The following is a 23,419-nucleotide window of genomic DNA, read 5'->3' as shown; positions in this document are numbered from 1 at the left end:
CCCTGGCCCCACCTATATGGGTGGATCCCTGCAGGAATAAACAGAACTGCTGAAACATATGGTCTCTGAATCTGGTGCAGGAAGAGCTTTGGAACTTCAAAAACTCTCCGCATACGCACCGAGACACTGTGCCCTGTGACCCAGGAGAACTATTAACAGAGGAGAAGCCTGTCTCCCAGGGAATCCCCCCATTGTGTGAGAAGCTGGAATAGTGCAGAGAAAACATAGCACTCCCGTGTGAGAGAGGAAAAACAAGGCTGCAGTCGGAGAGAAAATAAAACATTCACCCGACAAGTACTGGAAAACAAAAGAAAGACCTCTTCCTATCAACCTGTTGTAGAAGCCACTCCTGAAGATGTCTAGGAAGAGAAATAATAAATCAGGAATTGCCATGAATAACCAAGGCAACAAGACAGCTCAGAAAGAAAGTGAAAAGTCTCCAGAAAAGGAACTTAAAGATATGGAAATATGGGACTTAAATGACAGAGAATTCAAGATCGCAGTTCTGAAAAAAACTCAACGAGATGCAAGAAAACACTGAAAGGCAGTTTAATGAACTCAGAACACAATCAAAGAACAACATGAGCATTTTACGAAAGAGATTGAAATTTTGAAAAAGAACCGAATAGAATTTCTGGAGATTAAGAACTCAATAGAAGAAATTAAGAATGAAATAACCAGTTTAGGTAGTAGAGTTGACCAGATGGAGGAAAGAATCAGTGACATCGAAGATAGAAACCTGGAAATTTACACATAGGGAAGAAGAAAGAGACTTGAGACATAAAAGAAATGAAAGAACTCTACAAGAACTTTCTGACTCCACCAGAAAGAGCATATAAAAATAATAGGTGGGAGATGAGGGTAAGGGGGATCGAATATATGGTGATGGAAGGAGAACTGACTCTGGGTGATGAACACACAATGGGACTTATAGATGATGTAATACAGAATTGTACACCTGAAATCTATGTAATTTTACTAACAATTGTCACCCCAATAAATTTAATAAAATAAAATTTAAAAAAACAATAATAATAGGCATACCAGAAGGAGAAGAAAGAGAGAAGGGAAGAGAGAATATATTCAAACAAATTGTTGATGAGAACTTCCAAAACTTGTGGACAAAACTGGATCCTCGAATCCAAGAGCAAATAGAACACCTAATTACCTCAATCCCAACAGGCCTTCTCCAAGGCACATTGTATTGAAGTTGTCTAAAATCAATGAAAAAACAAAGAATCCTCAAGGCAGCCAGGGAAAAGAAGACGGTAACCTACAAAGGAAAGCCCATTAGATTATCATCAGATTTTTCAGCAGAAACTCTACTAGCCAGGAGGGAGTGGAACCAAATATTCAAACTATTGAAAGAGAGAAATTATGAGCCAAGAATAATATATCCAGTAAAGATATCCTTTAGATATGAAGGAGGAATAAAGACCTTTCCAGACATACAGAAGCTGAGGGAATTTTCTAATACACGACCTGCACTACAAGAAATACTAAAGGAGGGTATTCGAGCACCATCAACAGGGACAATTTGTGGCAACCAAACATAAAAATGGGGAGACTAAATGCCTGAACCGGAATATGGGAATGGAGAACGTAAGCATGGTGAAGAAAACGGAATACTCTAAATATCAAACTTTCTTTACATAAACTTAAGGGTAACACTCAAAAAAAAATCCAGAACAAAAATATATACTGCAATAAAAGAAGAAACAGAAGGAAACATCATAGTATACCACCACACAGAAATAATAGACAACAACAAAAAGGCAAAGAAACAATGGAGACACAGACTTACCAGAAAACTAAAGATAGAATGACAGGAAATCCTCACACCCTAATAATCACCCTAAATGTAAATGGACTGAACTCACCAATAAAAAGGCACAGAGTAGCAGATTGGATCAAAAAACTAAACCGAACCATATGTTGTCTCCAAGAGACACATCTCAGCTACAAGGACAAGCATAGACTCAAAGTGAAAGGGTGGAAATTGACACTCCAAGCAAATGGTGCCCAGAGAAAATCAGGTGTAGCCATAATGATATCAGATGAAACAGAATTCAGGGTGAAAAAGATAACAAGAGACAAAGATGGACATTTCTCAATGATAAAGGGGACTATACAACAAGAAGACATAACAGTCATCAATATTTATGCCCCCAATCAGGGAACACCGAAATACACCAAGCAACTACAAACAGAACTAAAGGGAGAAATTGACCAAAACACAATTATACTAGGGGACCTAAGTACATCATTGACAGCTATGGATAGATCATCCAAACAGAAAATAAATAACGAAATAGCAGCCCTAAATGACACATTAGATGAAATGGCCATAATTGTCATATATAGAGCACTTCATCTTGAAACATCAGACTATACATTCTTTTCTAGTGTACATGGAACATTCTCAAGGATAGACCATATATTGGGACATAAAATCAGCCTTAGCATTTTAAGAAGATTGAAATCATACCAAGCATATTCTCTGATCACAAGGCTTTGAAATTGGATATCAACTGCAAAAAGAAAGCAGGAAAAAACACAAATACATGGAGATAAACAACATACTTTTAAAGAACGACTGAGTCAAAGAAGAAATTAGAGGAGAGATCAAAAGATACATAGAAACAAATGACAATGAAAATACATCCTACCAAACTTTTTGGGATGCAGCGAAAGCAGTTTTAAGAGGGAAATTTATCTCATTACAGGCCTATCTCAAGAAACAAGAAAACTCCCAAATAAATAACCTCATGTTACACCTTAAAGAACTAGAAAAAGAAGAACAAGTGAAACCCAACGTCAGCAGAAGAAAGGAAATAACAAAAATCAGAGCGGAACTAAATGAAATAGAGAACAAAAAGACAATAGAAAAAGTTAATGTGACAAAGAGCTGGTTCTTTGAAAAGACTAACAAAATTGACAAACCCTTGGCTAGACTCACTAAGATAAAAAGAGAGAAGACACTAATTAACAAAATCAGAAATGAAAAAGGGGAAGTTATCACGGACACCACAGAAATACAAAAGAGCATCCAAGAATACTATGAAGGATTATATGCCACCAAATTCAACAACCTAGAAGAAATGGACAAGTTCTTAGAAACATATAGCCATCCAAGGCTGAACCATGAAGAACTGGAAAATCTAAACAGACCAATCACCAGTAACGAAATTGAATCAGTCATCCAAAACCTTCCCAAAAGCAAAATTCTGGGACCAGATGGCTTCACTAGTGAATTCTACTAAACCTTCAAAGAGGTTCTAATACCAATCCTGCTCAAACTCTTCCAAAAAATTGAAGAAGAGACAGTACTCCCTAACTCATTTTACGAGGCCAACATTACCCTGATACCAAATCCTGGTAAGGACAAAACAAAAAAAGAATACTACAGACCAATATCTCTGATGAACACTGATGCAAAAATCCTAAACAAAATTCTAGCAAATCGAACACAACAATGCATTAAAAAGATTATTCATCACAACCAAGTGGGGTTCATCCCTGGTGCATAAGGATGGTTTAACATCCACAAATCCATCAATGTGATACATCACATAAACAAAATAAAGGACAAAAATCATATGATTATATCAATTGATGTAGAAAAAGCATTTGACAAGATACAACATCCATTTATGATTAAAACTCTTAATAAAATAAGTACAGAAGGAAAATACCTTAATAAAGGCCATATATGACAAGCCCTCAGCTAATCTCATAATTAATGGTGAAAAACTGAAGCCCTTTGCTCTAAGTTCAGGAACACGACAGGGCTGTCCCCTATCACCTCTGCTTTTCAACATAGTGTTGGAAGTCCTTGCCAGAGCAATCAGGCAAGAGAAAGAAATAAAAGGCATCCAAATTGGGAATGAAGAAGTTAAATTATCACTCTTTGCAGATGACATGATGCTATATATAGAAAACCCTAAAGACTCCACCAAAAAGTTCTTAGAAACAATGAACAAATAAAGTAAAGTTGCTGGCTACAAAATTAATGTATAAAAGTCGATTGCATTCCTATATACTAACAATGAAATCTCAGAAAAAGACATACAAAAAACAATTCCTTTTGCAATTGCAGCAAAAAGAATAAAATACCTAGGAATAAACTTAACCAAGGATGTGAAGGACCTATATGCTGAAAACTATAAGACATTTTTTTTCTTTTTTATTGGGGTAGGGTAACAGGACTTTATTGGTGAACAGTGTGTACTTCCAGGACTTTTTTCCAAGTCAAGTTGTTTCCTTTCAATCTTAGTTGTGGAGGGTGCCATTCAGCTTCAAGTTGTTGTCTTTTCAGTCTTAGTTATGGAGGGTGCAGCTCAGCTCCAAGTCCAGTTGCCGTTTCTAGTTGCAGGGGGCGCAGCCCACAATCCCTTGTGGGACTCGAACTGGCAACCTTGTGTTTGAGAGGATGTACTCCAACCAACTGAGCCATCCAGGAGCTCAGTGGCAGCTCAGCTCAAGGTGCCGTGTTTGATCTTAGTTGCAGGGGGCGCTGCCCACCATCCCTTGTGGTACTCGAGGAGTTCAACTGGCAACCTTCTGGTTGAGAGCCCACTGGCCCATGTGGGAATTGAACTGGCAGCCTTCGGAGTTAGGAGCATGGAGCTCTAACCGCCTGAGCCACGGGGCCGGCCCCTATAAGACATTTTTGAAAGAAATTGAAGAAGACACAAGGAATGGAAAGACATTCCGTGCTCATGGATTGGAAGAATCAACATAGTTAAAATGGCCATATTACCCAAAGCAATATACAGATTCAATGCAATCCCCATCAAAATCCCAATGGCATTTTTTAAAGAAATAGAATAAAAAAATCATCAGATTTGTTTGGAACCAAAAAAGACCCTGAATAGCCAAAGCAATCTTAAGAAAAAAGAACAATACTGGAGGTATCACACTCCCTGACTTTAGTTTGTACTACAGGGCTACAATAATGAAAACAGCATGGTATTGGCAGAAAAACAGCATATAGACCAATGGAATAGAATTGAGAACCCAGAAATAAAACCACCTAAATATGGACAAATAATTTTTGACAAAGAAGCTTAAAACATACAATGGAGGAAAGACAGCCTCTTCAATAAATGGTGCTGGGAGAATTGGATAGCCACGTGCAAAAGAATGAAACTGGACTGCTATTTGTCACCATGTACCAAAATTAATTCGAAATGGATCAAAGACTTAAGCATAAGACTTGACACAATAAACTGCATAGAAGAAAAGATAGGTACTAAACTTATGGACCTTGGGTTCAAAGAGCATTTTATGAATTTGACTCCAAAGGCAAGGGAAGTAAAACCTAAAATAAACGAATGGGACTATATGAAACAAAAGCTTCTGCACAGCAAAAGAAACCATCGACAAAATAAAGAGGCAACCAACTGAATGGGAGAAGATTTTTGCAAACAGTGTCTCCGATAAGGGGCTAATATCCAAAATATACAAGGAACCCATGAAACTCAACAACAAAAAAACAAACAACCCAATTGAAAAATGGGCAGATGACCTGAAGAGACATTTCTCCAAAGAGGACATACAAATGGCAAATAGACATATGAAAAAATGCTCAACATCACTAATCATCAGAGAAATGCAAATCAAAACCACAATGAGATATCACCTCACCCCAGTCAGAATGGCTACCATCAACAAGACAAATAGTAACAAGTGTAGGCATGGAGAAAAAGGAACCCTCATACACTGTTGGTGGGAATGCAGACTGGTGCAGCCGTTATGGAAGGCAGTGTGGAGGTTCCTCAAAAAATTACGAATAACATTACCATATGACCCAGCAATCCCTCTCCTGGGTATCTACCCAAAAAATCTGAAAACATTTATACATAAAGACACGTGTGCGCCAATGTTCATTGCAGCTTTATTTACGGTGGCCAAGACATGGAAACAACCAAAATGTCCTTCGATAGATGAATGGATAAAGAAGTTGTGGTGTATGTACACAATGGAATACTATTTGGCGGTAAGAAAAGATGATATAGGAACGTTTGTGACAACATGGATGGATCTTGAGAGTATAATGCTAAGTGAAATAAGTCAGACAGAAAAAGCAGAGAACCATGTGATTTCACTGATACGTGGTATATAAACCAAAAACAACAAAAGAACAACAGAAACAAATGAGAAACAAAAACTCATAGACACAGACAATAGTTTAGTGGTTACCAGAGGGTCAGAGGGATGGGGGGTGGGAGATGAGGGTAAGGGGGATCAAATATATCGTGATGCAAGGAGAACTGACTCTGGGTGGTGAACACACAATGGGATTTACAGATGATGTAATACAGAATCGTACACCTGAAATCTATGTAATTTTACTAACAATTGCCACCCCAATAAAAAAATAAATAAATAAAAAAAGCCATCTTGTCTTGATCCTGTCTTGCTTTAGCTCCTAGGGCTTGTGATCAGTGGGCCTGGGTGGGCCTGTGGGCAGGGTGTGGCTCTGGAGGGCTTGGTCAGGCCCTGAAACCTTTTGTCAATGAAAACCCCCTGAAGCATTGAAGGGGGAACAGCATCCTTTACCACCTCCTATAAAACTCCATACGCCTCTTTGCTCAGGGAGGTTATGGTCTTTTCTAGCCTGACCTCCTGCAGCTCAAACATGCCAAATAAATTCTAATAGGCCAATTTTGGTCTCCCACAATTCATTCCTCTGGCCATGCCTAACAATTTGGAACTTAACTTGTCAAGAATAGATATATATTGTAATTGCCTCCAAAACAAAATTTGGATCCAACTGTTCTGTTTGTGTCTGTCTGTGTATGTCTACATATGCATTTTGTAAATGTGAGATAATTTTCTACCTCCAGATGGTATTGTTAAAATTAATTTAAAGGTAAACACTTGTAAGAATTGGGTATTCTAAAATTCTCAGAAATATAGAAATTAACTCGAATACTTTTCAAATTCTCATATCTAAGATTAATCCTTAGTAAACAAAAGCTAGCTTAAGTTTGTTGGTTTAAGTAAAACAGACATGTCTTTATTTTTCCTGGATTTTACAAAAGTAAGTCCATGTTAATAACTGACATTTCTATTAAAAATATTGCTAGAGGTTATGAACTGTCCAAGCTGAAGAATGCTAATTGGTTATTTCTTAGTTTTCATTAGACATTGAGGTTTTAAGGGTTAAAAAATCTCAATATATGTAGGAAAAACTTTGTGGTGTTCCAGAAGAGCCCCTGGAATACATCAAAAAATTTGAAATTGCATGGGAAGCATTGTAAAACGAGTGATGAAAACTTGTAGGATAAAACAATGGTTGCAAATTAAACAAATAAGTCAGGGCTATGGGAAACTCAAGACAACCACTTGATTTTTCTGACTCCCTGACAACCTTTTTCCCCCCTTTTCCCCCCAGTTTTTCCATTCCTTTATACTTCATAGTGATGGGGAAACTGACCTTAAAATGGTTCCCTGCCAAATGGAACTGAACTAAAATGGTGTCCCACGCGAAGAGGAGAAGTCCCCAGCCTAAGTAAGCCCCATGCCACTTCCGCATAACCTCCTCCAAGCCACACCTTGAGCCAATCACCAGACAACACCTACCCGTTCCCTGACTCAAGGAAGTCCCCAACCCATAAAAACCTGCTCAAAACCTTACTAGGGGCTCAGTCTTTTAGGAAGGATCCTGCTGAGCCCGCCGGCATAATAAAGCTGACTCTCCTAACTCTCTGAGTGCCGCTTGGGTTCTTTCCGGTCTTAGATTCTGTAGCAATAGTACATTTAAGCTGGACTTAGACGAAGGAGCTTATGAGCTGACATTATTGAAAGGAGGCGTCTTACACTATTGCTAAATTTTGATAGAGTCACTTCAGAAAATGCCAGGTTGGTAACCACTTCCTTTCACAGCTAGCTTCCAGTTAGGGATTTGTGATCAGATCACCTTATGAGGTTACTTTCTGTAGAAACTCTTTTTCATCCATAGTAAATCAAAATGATAGTGAACACAGACCCAGTCAAAGAATGCTAACGTTGAAGTGGAATTAGAGAATATCAAGTTCTTTTAATCCAGTCATTTTACAATGGCGGAAGCAGACCTGGAATGGTAATCCATGCATTCCAGTAAGTGGTCCAGCTAGGAGTTTATCTTTGGTCTTAGGATGGAACTTTTCTCATTGTTGTAAATATGAGAGGGGGTTGGACACAGAATAGAGGTAGGGATTGCCGTTGGAAGCTAGAAAGTGTAGAGACTAACTTGAAGAATTGCTCATGGGGAAATGAAAGGTGCAGAGCAGTCATGTGGTTGTGGAGGTAGTGGGTTTTCTCAAATAGGGAAGTGGGCAGAGACCAAGGTTTCTGTTGGCAGAAAGGGGGATGATAGAATAGAGTGTGTGACTGTGTGGGGTGTGGACATGCCATCAGAGTTCTGAGGAGAGTTCTGTCTGTAACAGGACAAAATCACTCATGGAGGTCAACTTGGGGAGTGCCAGATAAGAGCCCAAGCAAAGGTGAACATGAGCATGCCTTTTGGCCTGAGCATCAATGAGGCAAGAAGCAAGAACCTGGGGGAAGACTGGTGACAGAGGAAGAGCACTGGGCTTCCCAAGGTTAGCCTGGACCCTCTAGTCAGGCTGGTTTCTAATCATAGTATGCTCCACCCATCTGAGATTATTCTTTTGTGATCATATCTGTCTACAGGGCTTACACTTTATATAAATTTCAGATTCTTGGATCTGTGTTCATAAGTATTCTCTAGTACAGATAGTCTGTCAGTTTCCCTTCTCACAGAGCCCATTCTCCCCACCTTCCTTTTTGTTGGGAATTAAGATATATTAGCCTTTGTGTATAAAACTGACATACTTAGGAGTTTGGATTATTTTTCATAAAAGTAACTGAAAGTAATTATTTTCAAAAAAGTAATTGAGCTTACATGGTTTTTCATAAAAGCATGAGCCTGACATGATGGGATTTACATTTTATGTAGCAATTCTGAAGCAGAGTGCTGAATAGATTGTGAAGAGTATTTTGATTGCAATGTACATGTAAGGTATTGTGGCAGTAACCCAGGTGACACATGTCCAATCCTGTAGAGAAGTTTTATAAGAGTTTATATAAACTAAATTGAGGACATATGCCAGGGAGCAAGATTTTAAATGCTCTGGAGAACAACATTTTTGCAGTTTCTTCTATGCATTTGAAATTAAGGAGGGAAAGTCAGGAAGACTACATGGACGAGGGAGAAAGCCAGGTGGGGATTGGATTACTGAATAGGTAACAAGATTAGATTATGTGCTTTCTTGAGGGTGGTTAAGCTTATTTCAAAGGTGTGATAACCTAGATGCACAGAAACAATGGACAGGGCTTGCTTAAAACAAAGACAAACATTTTACTAAAAAGTTATATGCCCGTGGTGTGATTACCCACCATGACCTGCCCAGTTAGAAATTTATGATCAGATCACCCTATGAGGTTACTGTCCATAGAAGTTTTTTTTTCATCCACAACTAAATGTCAGTGAGGATAGAGAGGAAGAGACAGATTTTACGAATTATGAAGAAAAATAACATGGTGACTGTAGAGAGTAAAGGAAGAATGCAGGTTTCTAGGTTTCTGTTTAGTTGCATGGGTATTGCCATATCATAGAATGGAGCTAATACTTATTGTAGTTCCCCTGAAGGAAAATTTTCCTTAAATACTTTTTGTTTCTTTCCTTACTCCTTATTCTTTCTTTTTAAAATTTTTTTTAATCGGGGACTATTGGGGAACAGTGTGTTTTTCCAGGACCCATAAGCTCCATGTCAAGTCATTGTTTTCACTCTAGTTGTGGAGGGTGCAGCTCAGCTCCAGTTCAAGTCGTTGCTTTCAATCTAGTTGTGGAAGGCACAGCACACTGGCCCATGTGGGAATCGAACCATCGACCTTGGTGTTATGAACACTGCTCTCTAACCACTGAGCAAACCAGCCACCCCTACTCCTCATTCTTTCTAATGAAAATAGGCTGAAGTATCTCATTGGTGAGTATAGGATAAAAGGTGGTTACATAATTTGTCTCAATATCTTCTCACCCTTCATTTCTGGAGCCAGGTTGTTCTCAGAAGTGTCAATTCTGGTCTCCTCCTCCGTGCCCTGATTCTTACACGAACAGGGCCTCAGGTGGGGAGGATTAGGGGTTTCCCAGCATTTCCTGAACTAAATGAGTATATTGGCCTGGCCAGTCTGCTCTAACAAAATATAATGTCAAGGACTGGGGGGCTTAAGCCAGACATTTATTTTTTCATAGTTCTTGAGACTAAGACAATTTGGTTTCTGGTGAAGGCTCTCTTCCTGGCTTGCAGAAAGTTGCCTTCTTGACATGTTCTCACATGACCTTTCCTCAGTGCATGTGGAGAGAGAGAGAGAGAGAGAGAGAGAGAGAGAGACCCCTCTCTGGTGTTTCTTCTTATAAGGCCCCACTCTTATGACCTCATTTAAACTTTATTACTTTCTTAGAGGCCCTATCTCCAAATAGGGCTTCAACATAAGAATTTTGGGGAACACAAGTAATCAGTTTTTAACAGTAAGTCCACTTCATTTGGAGTTCAATACCAGCAAGATTACTGGCATTACACACTTAATGGAAATTCTCCAGAGGATTTATCTAGAAGCTTTATGCAAAGTTGACAGTCATTTGATCCACACTCGTATGTCTCATGCTTTATATCTTTATTTCATTTGAGTCTGAATTCAGGAGGGGGGAAGGATGCTAGTTACTAGGTTCTATAATATTAGTATAGATAGGTTGTATTGTAGTTATAAATAAGTGAACATCTTAGAGGTTAACCCAGCAAAGTTTATTTCTCATGCAGGCAAACTCCATGTAGATCTGGCAGCCCTTCTCTGTCTTGTATCTCTGCCATCTGGAACATGTGACCTTCAAGCTGGCACTACAGGGCAATATGATCAGATGCAATGTTTTACATGGTCAGGCCTGGTGATGGCTTATATCTCCAGCACAGCACATCCCATTGCCCAGCACTCAGTTACTTGGCCCTAACCCAATTACAAGAGAGTTGGAGGATTGTGTTTTTCCAGTAGGCCCACAGGGGGAAAATGTGATAAATATATAAACTCTAGCTACATCAGCTATAGCTTCTTAAATCACACAATAAGAGTTTTCCCTTGACAAAGAGATTCAGGCAAAGATGAGATCTGGTGCTTATGAGTGATTTGGGTGGGGCTTAAACTGTGTGTAGTTCTTGGAGGAGTTTGTAGTTCATAGAAATAGTCAAACATCTGTGGCCATAATAGAAAGGGCTCATTGAGTGTAACTTCTAGCCTCATTATTACTGTTGACAAATATGAATGAAAGATAATGTTAGAGTGGGGTTTTAAGTGACTGCTCCCTGCATTCAGTAATTACTTAAAGTTTTTAATAGATAGTATACTAATGAACATGTAGCCTGGATATTAAAAAGATTTTGTGTTTATGTATTCACACACATTAACTAGTCAGAACTATTGACAAATCACCAACTACTTCTCAAATGGATTACTTAAATAAACTTATATTAACAAATGTTATCCTTTTTTGACAATGTATTTTTATCATATCACAAAATTTAACTTCAGCATGGACTTTTAATGTCTCCCCATGTATCCTCTTGAAAAGCTTCATTTTCTGATTACCATAATCCAACACAGCTGTACAATGCACAGATTGAAAAGCAAACTGCTCTTCTGAGACTTCAAATTATAGACACCTCAGGGGTTAAGCAGTCAAAATGTCTCCCTAGAGAATATGAGAATATAGTTCTGAACAGGCTTGTATTTGGGATTCTAGATACTGAAATGGCAATCATCATAATACATTTTAATTCTTGGTTTACATGTACTTCTTCTAGAGGTTCACAATGTAATCACTCCTATCAAGGAGTTTTAAACTATAGAAGAAGTACATGTAAACCAAGAATTAAAATACATTATGATGATTGCCATTTCAGTATCTAGAATCCCAGATATGTACAAACCATGTGTTGATTGGGGTTTTGGTGAGTGAATATATAAGTTAAACTCAATAGGAGGGCTTATTCTTTGCATTTTTCATGGTCTTATGAACTCTGGGATGGCTGCAATTTTATCTTTAAGAAGAGCTGGCTATCATTTTTACAGTTGCATGAGGAAATCATAGGAGATTTGAGAAAGCAAATTTTCAAATTGTTAAATGTGCCAGTGAAAATCAAGAAACGATAAAGGTGGAAAAATAAAGGGTGAATGGAGAAGAGAATACTGTGAGGATATTCTAAAGGGGAAGAGTAGAACAGACTACCCAGAAGAGGAGGGCATAATGGAGCCTGGAGACGGAGTTGAGTGAAGAAACTTGAGGAATTGTGATTTGTTAAACAAGCTGGCCCCGGGAAGCCAAGTCATTTCTGCTTTTTATTTTAGAGACGGGATGCAAGTCCCAGAGAGGTGACGTGACCATTCAATGTCACACACATCTTTGTCCATGGCATTTGAGGAGGGGAAATTGACAGGGTGGAGGCTAGTGTTAAGGATAGTAGCTGGAATTCAGACAAGAGAGAATAACCTTAGGTCAGAGCTGGAAAGGAAATGAGAAATCAAGTAGGAGGCCCAAGGTTGAGGGAAGCAGCAGATTTTCTTTGTTGCAGTCAGTGGTTAGTGGGGAGCTTGTCAGTTGGTGGTAAAGGAAGTCAGAATAGAGATATTGAGGGATAAATTTGCTGAGAAAACAGTGAAAAAAAGAAACATCTGCAAACGACATGCTGTTTTTGCAACTTGCAATGTTAGCTGGTCTGTCAAGCGGTGACAGTGCAAACGGTAAGAACATCTGTCAGGGGGCCCAGGTGATAAACTTTCCCAAGATGGACCTGGATTCTAAGGATACCAGAGTGTTTACAATCTGAGCATTCCATCTCCAGGTCCAGGGTGGTGGTAGAGGATGGGGTCCTGTATCATGAAAAGATAATTGTTAAACCACTCATAATGTTTTTCTCTCTCTGGTAACTGGTTCATTTTCCATTTTCTCTCCTTCCTGTCTCTTTTCTGTAAACTACTTGACCTTCTACCACCCATAGCAGTTCAGGAACATACCTCATTCCATCTCATCCAGATCTCATCCTTTGCCAACCATTCCTGGGCACAAAATCAGGGCTCAGGTTGGCTGGATGAATTGCAAACTCATGGCTGGGAGAGTGAAAATGGCACAATAATTTTCCTGTACAACTGGTCCAAGGGTAATTTCAGCAATGAGGAGTTGAAAGACCTGGAGCTATTATTTCGTGTTTATTTCATTGGATTAACTCGGGAGATTCAAGACTACACTGGTGAATTGCAGTATGAATGTAAGTTCAATCTACTCAATTAAGTGATTCTTCAAAAAGTTATTTTCTTGGAAACATTCTCACACCTTTCTGGGTCATTTTGCATTGTTACTAGCCCACCATAAAAGTCTTCATGCATAAACTTCTTGGGGGTTATTCCAGATGTTGACTCCTCAAGATTTCCTAGACTTGTGCTTCTTCCGGACTGCTTTTTTCCTATGCTTTAAAAAAAAAAAAAAAACCCAGATGCACACAATTGTGCAACCCTTTGCTTGATTCCCTTAAAAATCCGATCTCTTTCTCCATTTAAACGTGTATATCCATAGTCCAACAATTATGATTCATTTAATGCACCCTGGAAATATGTACTTCCATCTCCTTCACATGGGTTCCTCCCCATGCCCCTCAACCTATATCATGTACCTCCCTTATCATTTCCCCAAACTTCTTCAAATCAAACTCTTAATTCTTGGAATTTATCTCTTATGCTTCCTTCCCCATCTCGCCAATTTTTCTCTTCCTTGTTCCTGATCAAATGTATCTTTGGCTCATTCTCACACCCATATAAAACTTTCTTCTTGCTCCACTTTTTTATAAGGCCTTAGGTTCTTATATAGTTTCTTTCCTTTTTTCGTTAATCTCTCTTTCTCCTTTTTTCCTCTTCCCAGATCCATTTGAATTACAGGTGACAGTGGGCTGTGAGCTACATTCTAGAGATGTTGCAAAAGGTTTCTTCCGGGTAGCTTATCAAGGATCAGATTTCCTGAGTTTCCAAAACATGTCATGGGTGCCATCTCCAGAGGGTGACAGTAGAGCCCAAAATGTCTGCTATCTAATCAATCAGTATGAAGACATCAAGGAAACAGTGCATAGCCTCATCAGCAACACCTGTCCCCGATTTATCTTGGGTCTCCTCTATGCAGGGAAGATGGATCTCCAGAAACAAGGTTAGTTCAACCCCCTTCTCTAAGATTTTTATATATAAGTCTTGCCCCTTCCCACTATTTCCTTCAAAGTTAGGATAAGAAAGCATTCAAGAGGGAGAGGGGTTGCTGGGCAAAACATTCCTAGAGGAGGATAACATATGCATATTAATGTGGATAATTTGTCTCTAAGCTGTTTTGTTAGAGTCTTCCTCTGAATACCTTTTATGCCCTCTGCAGTGAGGCCAGAGGCCTGGCTGTCCAGTAGCCCCATCCTTGGGTCTAGCCAGCTATTTCTGGTTTGTCATGTCTCTGGCTTCTACCCAAAGCCTATCTGGGTGATGTGGATGAGAGGTGAACAGGAGCAGCCAGGCACTCAGCAAGGTGAAGTCCTGCCCAATGTTGATGGGACATGGTATCTTCGGGTGACTCTGGATGTGGAGGCTGAGGAGGCAGCTGGCCTGTCTTGCCAGGTAAAACACAGCAGTCTAGAAGACCAGGACATCATTCTCTACTGGGGTAAGTATGATTGGATCTGTAAGTGTGAGAAGATGTTTCCTGAGCCTAGAGAGTAGTGCAGAGGAAAGTTTCATGATGCCAGAACTAGGTAAGAGAGATATCAAGAAGAAATGAATACAGGTATTTCCAGAAATGTAGAAATAAAACATGAATGGCATTCAGATGTAAGAGATTTGAGGGGAGATGAGGAACCACCCCTTAGCAGGGGTGGGAATAGACTAAGTAGGATGGTTGATGGGACTCATACCCAATGCACATGTTAAGGTGGGAAAATCAGCAAATGAAATAGAATTGGCATTGGGTTTGAAATGACATCCATGTGTCTCTCCAATATTCACAGGACATCACCTTTCCATGAATTTGATCCTGTTGGCAGTGATAGCACCCCTAATGCTTTTGATAGTCCTTGCATTATGGTTTAAGAAGCGCTGGTGAGTTCTTTGTATTTCCTCCTTGCTTCCCAATTTCTTATCCTCATTTTTACCTCTCTTAGCTTTCATCTCTTGACCACTCCCTCTCACCCTCAATTACCACCTCCAACTTATCTAGAGTTTTCCTCCATTTCTCTTCTTTCTCAGCTCATATCAAGACATCTCATGAGATTCCTCACCACGTCTTTCTCATTGTAATGAGAACTCAAGAGCCAGAAGTCTAGGACAACAGAGTGATGCCATTCTTTCTACTCTCCACTTAGATTTTTCCCCGTTTCTGCATTATGATCATTTGTTAATGCTAGCTAATTTAATTTCTGTATCTCTATGTGGGCTGCCTTCCTTGTAATTTCCATTTGTTCAGTAGTACTCAACCTTCAAGCCCATTTCTGATGTCACATCCTCCAGAGGTCTTCCCTGATCCATAAGAAGGAAGCAGTCTCCCCCTTGAGTGAACCCAGATAGCACTTCAACCATATTCTGCTACATGTACACATCACTTCTTACCCTACATTGTTACTTAGGTCTTTCTTCCCCTTACAATATTTAACTCCTTTGGGACAATGATCATGGCAAAGGAGCCTTTCTGCATGTAATATGGGCTTGTTGAAAATCAAACTAAAACAAACAAACAAAAAACATATCCAAGTTGGATTAACTGTCATGTTGATAGTCTTTTCTCATTATATTCATTCCTTACATCATTGTAGTATTTGAAACACTGATGTTTCCCTTCTTAATTACTTGGTCAAGAAATTCCCCACTATTTTTGTTCCATCCTGTTCTTCCTAAACTCTTAAAGAAAACTGCAGCTTTGCCCCTTGCCACGTTTATTTTCTAAATACAGCAAGCTACCTCTTTTCAACTTGTTCTAAACACAAAAAGAGAAAGAGTGTGTAGGCCATTGTGAAGGATAGTGGGGCAGATGTGTCACTGACGGTCAAGCAAAAGAAGAAAGAGAGCTGGTCCTCAGGATTAATGTGGGATCAAAGCATGGGATGTAAACAGAAGACAAATCCCCCAAAGGGTGGTGCTATCTGAGATACACTTGCCTAGACTTTGGTTCCTTTAAGTTCTATTTACTAATTTAAGTAATATTTGTTAAGCACTGAGTATGAGACAGGCACATACAACTTATAAACTTGTGGGGGAGAAAACAACCAAAATTATACCACCTACCTGAAGTTGGAATGTTTACTTCTTTAGTCTGTTCATGTCCTTTTAACTGGTTACATTTTTTGGTATCTTCTTAATTTTTTTGAATCAACTTTATGGATGTATAATTTATATACATCTATCTTAAGTATACAGTTCCATTCATTTTGACAAATGTATACACCCATATAAACATGACTACAGTCAAGATATAGAACATTTCCATTACCCAATACCCCTCATATTCATTTGCAATTAAACCCACTGCCCTTGGTATCCGTGCAAATACTGATATGCTTTATGTTGGTTAAGCTTGGATTTCTCTTCTCTATAATTTTATTACAATGGAATAAACTGTATGTACTTTTTATATCTGGCATTTCCCCCCACCTAGCATATAGTTATAAGACATTTGTGTTGCTTATCCACATATTTGCAGTCTATTCCTTTTTATTGCTCAATAGAAGTCCATATATGATGTCCTATAATATATATATTTTTAAATCCATCCACTCTTTGTTCATTTGGTGTGTCTAGTTTGAGGCTCTTCAAATAAAGTCATTATTGTTTTTTTGCTTTTTATGTGTTGTTTTTTTTTTTGGTTACCTGCATGGACAAGTTCTATAGATTCTGGATGCTTTACAGTTTGTAATCACTGATGGCTTTGCCTTTTTTTTTTAAAATATAGGTCTCTTCTTTCCTTCCTTCCTTCTTCCTTCTCTTTTCTTCTCCCTCTCCCTTCTCTCTTTCCCTCTCTCTTCCCTTTTCTCTTCTTCTCTCTCTCTCTCTTTTTTTCCCTTCCATCCTTCTGTCTCTCTCCTCCTCCCTTTCTTTGTTTCTCCATTTTCTTTCCTTCCTGGCTTCCCAGGAGTCACTCCTAAGTCAACATAGATTAGTGGTAGCTAGTTAGATGTTGTGCCTTTGCACCTTAAACTGGTAAGGTTTTCATCTTTTGCTGAGGGAATATATGTGGATTAGCACACACATTAACCATTCAAGCAGTTTCCAAATCTGCCCTAGCTTCTGCTTTTTCTATGGGCAAAGCCTCATGTTTGACCATGTATAAGTGCATACTGTGGCCCTCTTTGGTCGCTCCTTAGTGTGTGTGCAGCTTCCAAACCTCCAGGAACAAGTGGGAGCTTGTCAAAGCCCACTATGGCTGTCTCATTTTCCAAATATCTTTGTTAAGTTTTGGCTGATGTCTTATTCAACTCAACCAGTATTGCAGTATCAGGCAGCTGTAATGTTGCCCTTTGATTTTTGCCATCAATTGCTATTGTTCTCTACAACCTCCCTGGCCATGGGGCCTCTTTATGGAGTTACAAATTGGGTGTACACTTCTGCAAAAGCAAGTCTGCTGGTCTTCAGCCCATAGCATCACCATGCCAGGGGAGGGATGGGAGAGGTTCCAGGTTAAATTGCCACTATTGTTTTTGCTGAGGTTCAGGTAGTTCTTGAATAAGCACTTCTCAATTGCTGTGTGTCTTTGGTCATTTTCCAGAATGCTGAAATGATTTATTTAAAAAATTTGTCCAGTATTATTATTGATGTTTGGGGAAAGAATTTGCTGAGCTCTATACTCTGCCATTCTGGATTGCCTGCTCCATGTAGGCATTTTGTAACATTATAAATAAATAAAAGAACAAGAGTTTCAGTTCCTAAAAATTGAAAGCAATTTCAACAGTGAACACAACCATTTATCAAGTTGGTGACATACCACAAGTCAGGGACTATTTCAATTGAATTTAAAGCATAACAATTTGCTTATCCCCTAGCTTCAGAAAACAAAAATTGTTTTCAATTATCATGTTGTTGATGGTAGCATTATTCTAAGATTATACCCATACAGTTTAGTGGGATATAAGTGTATAGGGGGATTAAGTGAATACATAATTATGTTGACTCACTGGGAACCAGACAAGTTGGGAGAAGACAAGTTGATGTGAGACAGATGAGTAAAACGCTGTAGTTTTAAACTTGAATTGAAAGCACAAATATGATTCATCATGATATTTTTCCTTAGAAAATTGTTTTGACCACTTAAAAAGTCCAGAAACCAAGACTAACCGAGGACTCAGATTATGGTTTCCACTTAATATTTTTCTACTAAAAAAAGCCAAAAGAGCTTTGGAGAAATAGCTAATTTCTAGTTTGGGCCAGGAAGTTTCTACAAGAGTCTGGAACAACCTTGCCACACCCAAAATGGAGAGCTCAAAAATGAAGACGTATTGAAAGAATTCAGAAGCAGCTTACTTGAAAAGATCCCATGTCACAGATACTACAATTTGATCCTCAATAAAGACAATGACTAAGATAGAGTCAAGCATTTCAAGTGTGTCAAAATTCTTAAGTATGTAATAATGCAAAACGTAATACATCAGTCACCTAGGAAGCTATATAAACAATTTATTCTCTTGAAAAGTGGTAAATAAATGGAAATAATCAAGTACTTACTCTGTCTTTGGTTATTTCAGAGTAATAAGATAGTTATTTAGGATAATATATCTTTTTAGAAATATTCTAACTAATAAAGAAATTGTGATACCTTTATGTATCCTGTAACAAAAAACCTGATTTGGGCCGTTGTTTTCAAGGTATGTTCAGAATACTGGGGAGTTTTTGACATCCTTTCAGAGGGTCCACAAGTTCAAAATTATTCTTATAACAATACTAAGATGTTAGTTTAGTGTTCATCGTTTTCCAGAGACTATATAACATGTAATATTACATCAGATTCTATTCAAAAGAAGATATAAAAATATAGCTGTATTCTATTAAGTCAGATGTTAAAGAGAGTTGCAAAAATATTTTTAAATGTTTAAAAAGTTACAAAGTCACTATTCTCACTATATTTTGGGGAAAATTAGTAAAAATATTATTTTAATACTCATTCAGTTTATTTTTATTTTAACAAATACATATTTTAAATTTTTATTAGTTTTTACTTCTACTATAGTATCTATTTGCCTATAATCTATCAATCTATTCTAGCTAAAATCCTAGCACTCACACTTTGCTTGTAGGAATTTAAAATAGTGTAGTTGCTATGGAAAACAGTTTGTCAGTTTCTCAAAAAGTGAAAAATTGAGTTAACCATTTGACCCAGCAATTCCACCTCTAGGTATAGCCCCATAACAATAAAAAATAGATGTTCTACAAATATTTGTACACAAATGTTTATAACAGCACTGTTCACAAGAGTGAATAGGAAGAAACAACATAAAAGTCCCTCAGTGAATGAATGGATAAATAAAATGTGCTATTACATACAATGGAATATTATTCAACTATAAAACAAATAAAAGAGTTGTACATGATACAACATGAATGCACCTCAAAAACGTTATGCTAAGTGAAACAAACCAGACACAGAGGACACATGTTGCATGATCGCATTTATGTGAAAGATCCAGAACAGGTAAATCTATAGAGACAAAAAGAAGATTATTGGTTAAAAGGAGCCTAGGGTGAAAGAGGAGTGGGAGAAATGACTGCTTAATGAGTATGGGATATTCTTCTGGAGTGACAAAAATATTTTGGAAGTTGTTAGAGCTGGTGGTTGCACAACATTGTAAGGTACTAGGTGCCACTGAATTGGGTACTTTAAAATGGTTAATTTTATGTTATATTTCACCTCAATAAAAATGAATAATTATGAGATATTCACTCTATAATATGAAACCCCAGAGTCTAAAGATAAGGTGTTCCATTATAAAAGAATGGAAGAAAAGATGGAAAATCTTCAGAGAGAAAAAATTCCCAACAAAGTAATTACAGAATGACCGAAGTTTCCTCATCAACAATAGATGCAAGAAAACAATATTGCAGAATTTGACACTAGAATTTGAAATCCAGATATAATTGGACATATATCTGCCATTCATCTATAAGAATCATATGTGAAATAAATCAGACAGAAAAAGTCAAGAACCATATGATTTCACTGATATGTGGGCTATAAAACTGAGAACAACAAAGGAACAAGACAAACAAATGAAGAAACAAAAACTCATAGACACAGACAATAGTTTAGTGAATACCAGAGGATAAGGGGGGAGGGGGATGGTAGATGAGGGTAAAAGGGATTAAATATAGGGCAGCTGGTTGGCTCACTTAGTTAGAGCATGGTGTTCGTAACACCAAGGTTGCCAGTTCTATCCCCATATGGGCCACTGTGAGCTGCACCCTCCACAACTAGATTGAAGCAACTACTTGACTTGGAGTTGATGGGTCCTGGAAAAACAGACTTAAAATAAATAAAAGTTGTGGGTTTTTTTTTTGTTTGTTTTGTTTTTTAAGGATCAAATATATGGTGATTGAAGGAGAACTGACTGGGTGGTAAACATACAACATGATATATAGATGATGTATTACAGAATTGTACACTTGAAACCTATGTAATTTTACTAACAATTGTCACCGCATAAACTTCAATTAAAAAAAAAAGAATCATACGGACCATACTATATGTACAGTTTAAAGATAGACAACAGGAAAAAGAAAAGTAACCTACAGGAATAACACAATGTAAATAAAAAACTCAAAAACACGCAGTTTGAATTGAAGCATCAATAAAGTAAAAATGTAGTCTGTTTGCCTATCAGTCTATATTAGAAGTTTAAATCTCTTTAAGTAACTGGAGAGACAGGTAAATTTTCACTGGAAATATGTCCCTTACAGATAAACTTTGAAGTTTTTTTCAACTCTTAAGAATCAATAGATCCTGCACAAAAGTAATCCAATCAATGTTTCTGAGCTAAAAAACATAGTGTGACGGTATTTCCAAGTTTGGGATAAGGTGCAATATGCGATGAGAATTTGGAAGGTGAAGAGGTAGTGCAGAGTTGCTACAGGTGCAAACAGTAGGCACTCAATAAGTAGTTGTTAAATAAATGAATGAGTGCATAAAATGTATAAGTAGTTCAAAATATACTTGTCATTTTGAATCTATTGTTAACTCTTATTACTTGATTAAAGTCACAAAATTAAAAAAAACAAAAAAAAAAATAATACCATTTACTTCAGTTTCCTCTGCTTAGTTTAGCATCTTTAGGTACTACTGTGACTACTGCTCAGACTGTAAAGGATTGTTATAGGGTAGCAGTCCTCAGAAAACCATTAGATACCAGCTCACTTGAACAGCTACCTTACACTTCAGTGGAAGGTCCTCTGTTGGTCTCTGGTCTGCAGAAATTTTACCTTTGGATCCAAGGTGTGTGTCTTCTTTGCTTTTGGTGTACAATGTTAGGGTATTTGTTGTATTTCTTGTTGTTTTTGGAACTTGGAGAAATCAGAGGTAAATTTTCACCTTTTAACTCTTATTCTTCTCACTCTACTTTTTACCAAGAAAGGATTCTGAACCTCTTGATTGGAGTAACCTGGGTTTTGAAATATTTGTTTCTGGTCAGACTTTTGTTTTGGGGGCATAAGACATTTAAGAGAGGAGTCTTTATAGTACCAGTGTGAAATGACTTGTGTAAAAATCAAATTTTGAGTGCTCCTCTTTGTGGCCATCATCTTCATGTCCTAGTGAGTGTATATGGTAACTTTAGTCAAGTTTGCAGCCAAGCAGGGGTAATAATGGTGTTGACACAGTTACGAGGAGCACAAATGTATTTTCAATTATCTGATTGCCTGAAACAGGAGTTGCGGTTCTCAGAATCTCTAGTTCCTTTTGATTTTCAGAGAGTGTCTCTCTTTGAATGTACACCAAGGCATTGTGGGCATGCGCATCGATCCATTTGGCATCATCTTCAAGGCTATTGAACTACCTGGAGGTTTCTGCCACATTGCTGTCACTGGTATATTTGTTTTGTGGGAGAATTAATCTACTCATCACACTTGCACACCACCAAGTTCTTGAAGTATGTTCTTATTCAGTGAATCCACAGTACAACAAATAAACTGAATCTTGAGTGTTCTATCCAAAACTCAAGGCTTACAAAGAAAAAAATGATGTTAATATTAAAGGCAGGTAATATTAAGTCTCTGCTGTTGTCTGTGGCTGTTACCCAAAAGTGAATTAAATTATATCAGATTTTGAATTATGAGAATATTATTTAGATTTGTATACTTTGGAATTTAGAGAGTTATTCTGGATTTTACAATGAGGTAGTGATAATCTTGGATGAAGGCTACTCTTAACATTGTGCACTATTTATTTCTGGGAATAAATAATGTTACATTACTTATTTTGCATTTTCACATATATATATGTGTGTGTGTGTATATATATGTGTGTGTGTGTATATATATGTGTGTGTATATATATTTATGACCAGTTAGTGAAAACTCTTTACACTTGAAATGTTTTACTACCACATTTCTAATAGATATGTAGGTCTGTGCGAATTTGTCATTTTTTTCCTGATTGGAGGAAATTCAAGAATTATCCTTAAAGTTAACATTGATTAGAGTCTAAATATTTTACTCAGTGGATGCTAAATATACTGTTAAAACTTGCCAAGAGCATGCAAAGAGAAGATAGCAGATGACATCGTAGGGAAAACATTTCTGAACTTTTGGTGAAAAATGAGAAGCTGCTTGCTCACCTCATAATGCTTTATTTGGTGATAGGAAAGTCCAAAATGTAGACAGAGTTTGTGAGGTATTACATAAGGAGAAGGAGGGTCTATTGCTTATGAACCGTCTACAAAAAGTTATCTTTGCCTTAGGCTGAAGCTACACATAGCATAACTCCCGAAGTTCTGCTTGTCTCATGAAGATTTGTTACTCAAACCTCCAAAGGTCAAGAGCTACTGAAAAGAATGTCATAAACTATAGCAAATGTAATTTTTCTTCTCAAAAATTGTTATGACACAGATAATTTTGCTTAGATTATGAACTGTAGTATTTATCACATTCAATTCTGGGATTTGGGTTTGCAGTGTTTTTTTTGGGGGGGGCAATGTTTTTAATGCTTTGCCTTTTGTAAATGATTCTCTCTCTCTCTCTCTCTCTCTCTCTCTCTCTCTCTCTCTCTCTCTCTCACACACACACACACACACACACACACACACACACACACGAATGTGAGGTTAGGGAAACCAGACAAAGGGGATGAGATAAGAAAGAGGAGCTAATGAGA

The 23,419-nt window shown here is 37.7% G+C and overlaps 1 protein-coding gene across 1 annotated transcript; it reads left to right on the top strand.

Annotated features, from left to right (window-relative positions):
• Positions 1 to 11,991: 11,991 nt before the first annotated feature.
• LOC109457969 (T-cell surface glycoprotein CD1c-like) lies at positions 11,992 to 16,897 on the top strand. Its single transcript, XM_074318923.2, has 6 exons — positions 11,992 to 12,801; positions 13,059 to 13,325; positions 13,973 to 14,251; positions 14,468 to 14,746; positions 15,087 to 15,177; positions 15,325 to 16,897. Exons 1-6 carry the CDS (start codon positions 12,744 to 12,746, stop codon positions 15,344 to 15,346), a joined length of 996 nt encoding a protein of 331 aa, XP_074175024.1. The 5' UTR covers positions 11,992 to 12,743; the 3' UTR covers positions 15,347 to 16,897.
• Positions 16,898 to 23,419: the final 6,522 nt, after the last annotated feature.

This window comes from Rhinolophus sinicus, chromosome 7 (assembly GCF_057876585.1).
Source record: "Rhinolophus sinicus isolate RSI-liver-muscle chromosome 7, RSI-T2T, whole genome shotgun sequence".
NCBI lineage: Eukaryota > Metazoa > Chordata > Mammalia > Chiroptera > Rhinolophidae > Rhinolophus > Rhinolophus sinicus.
The sequence above is the reverse complement of the archived record's forward strand: the minus strand, read 5'-3'. Positions and strand labels throughout refer to the sequence as shown.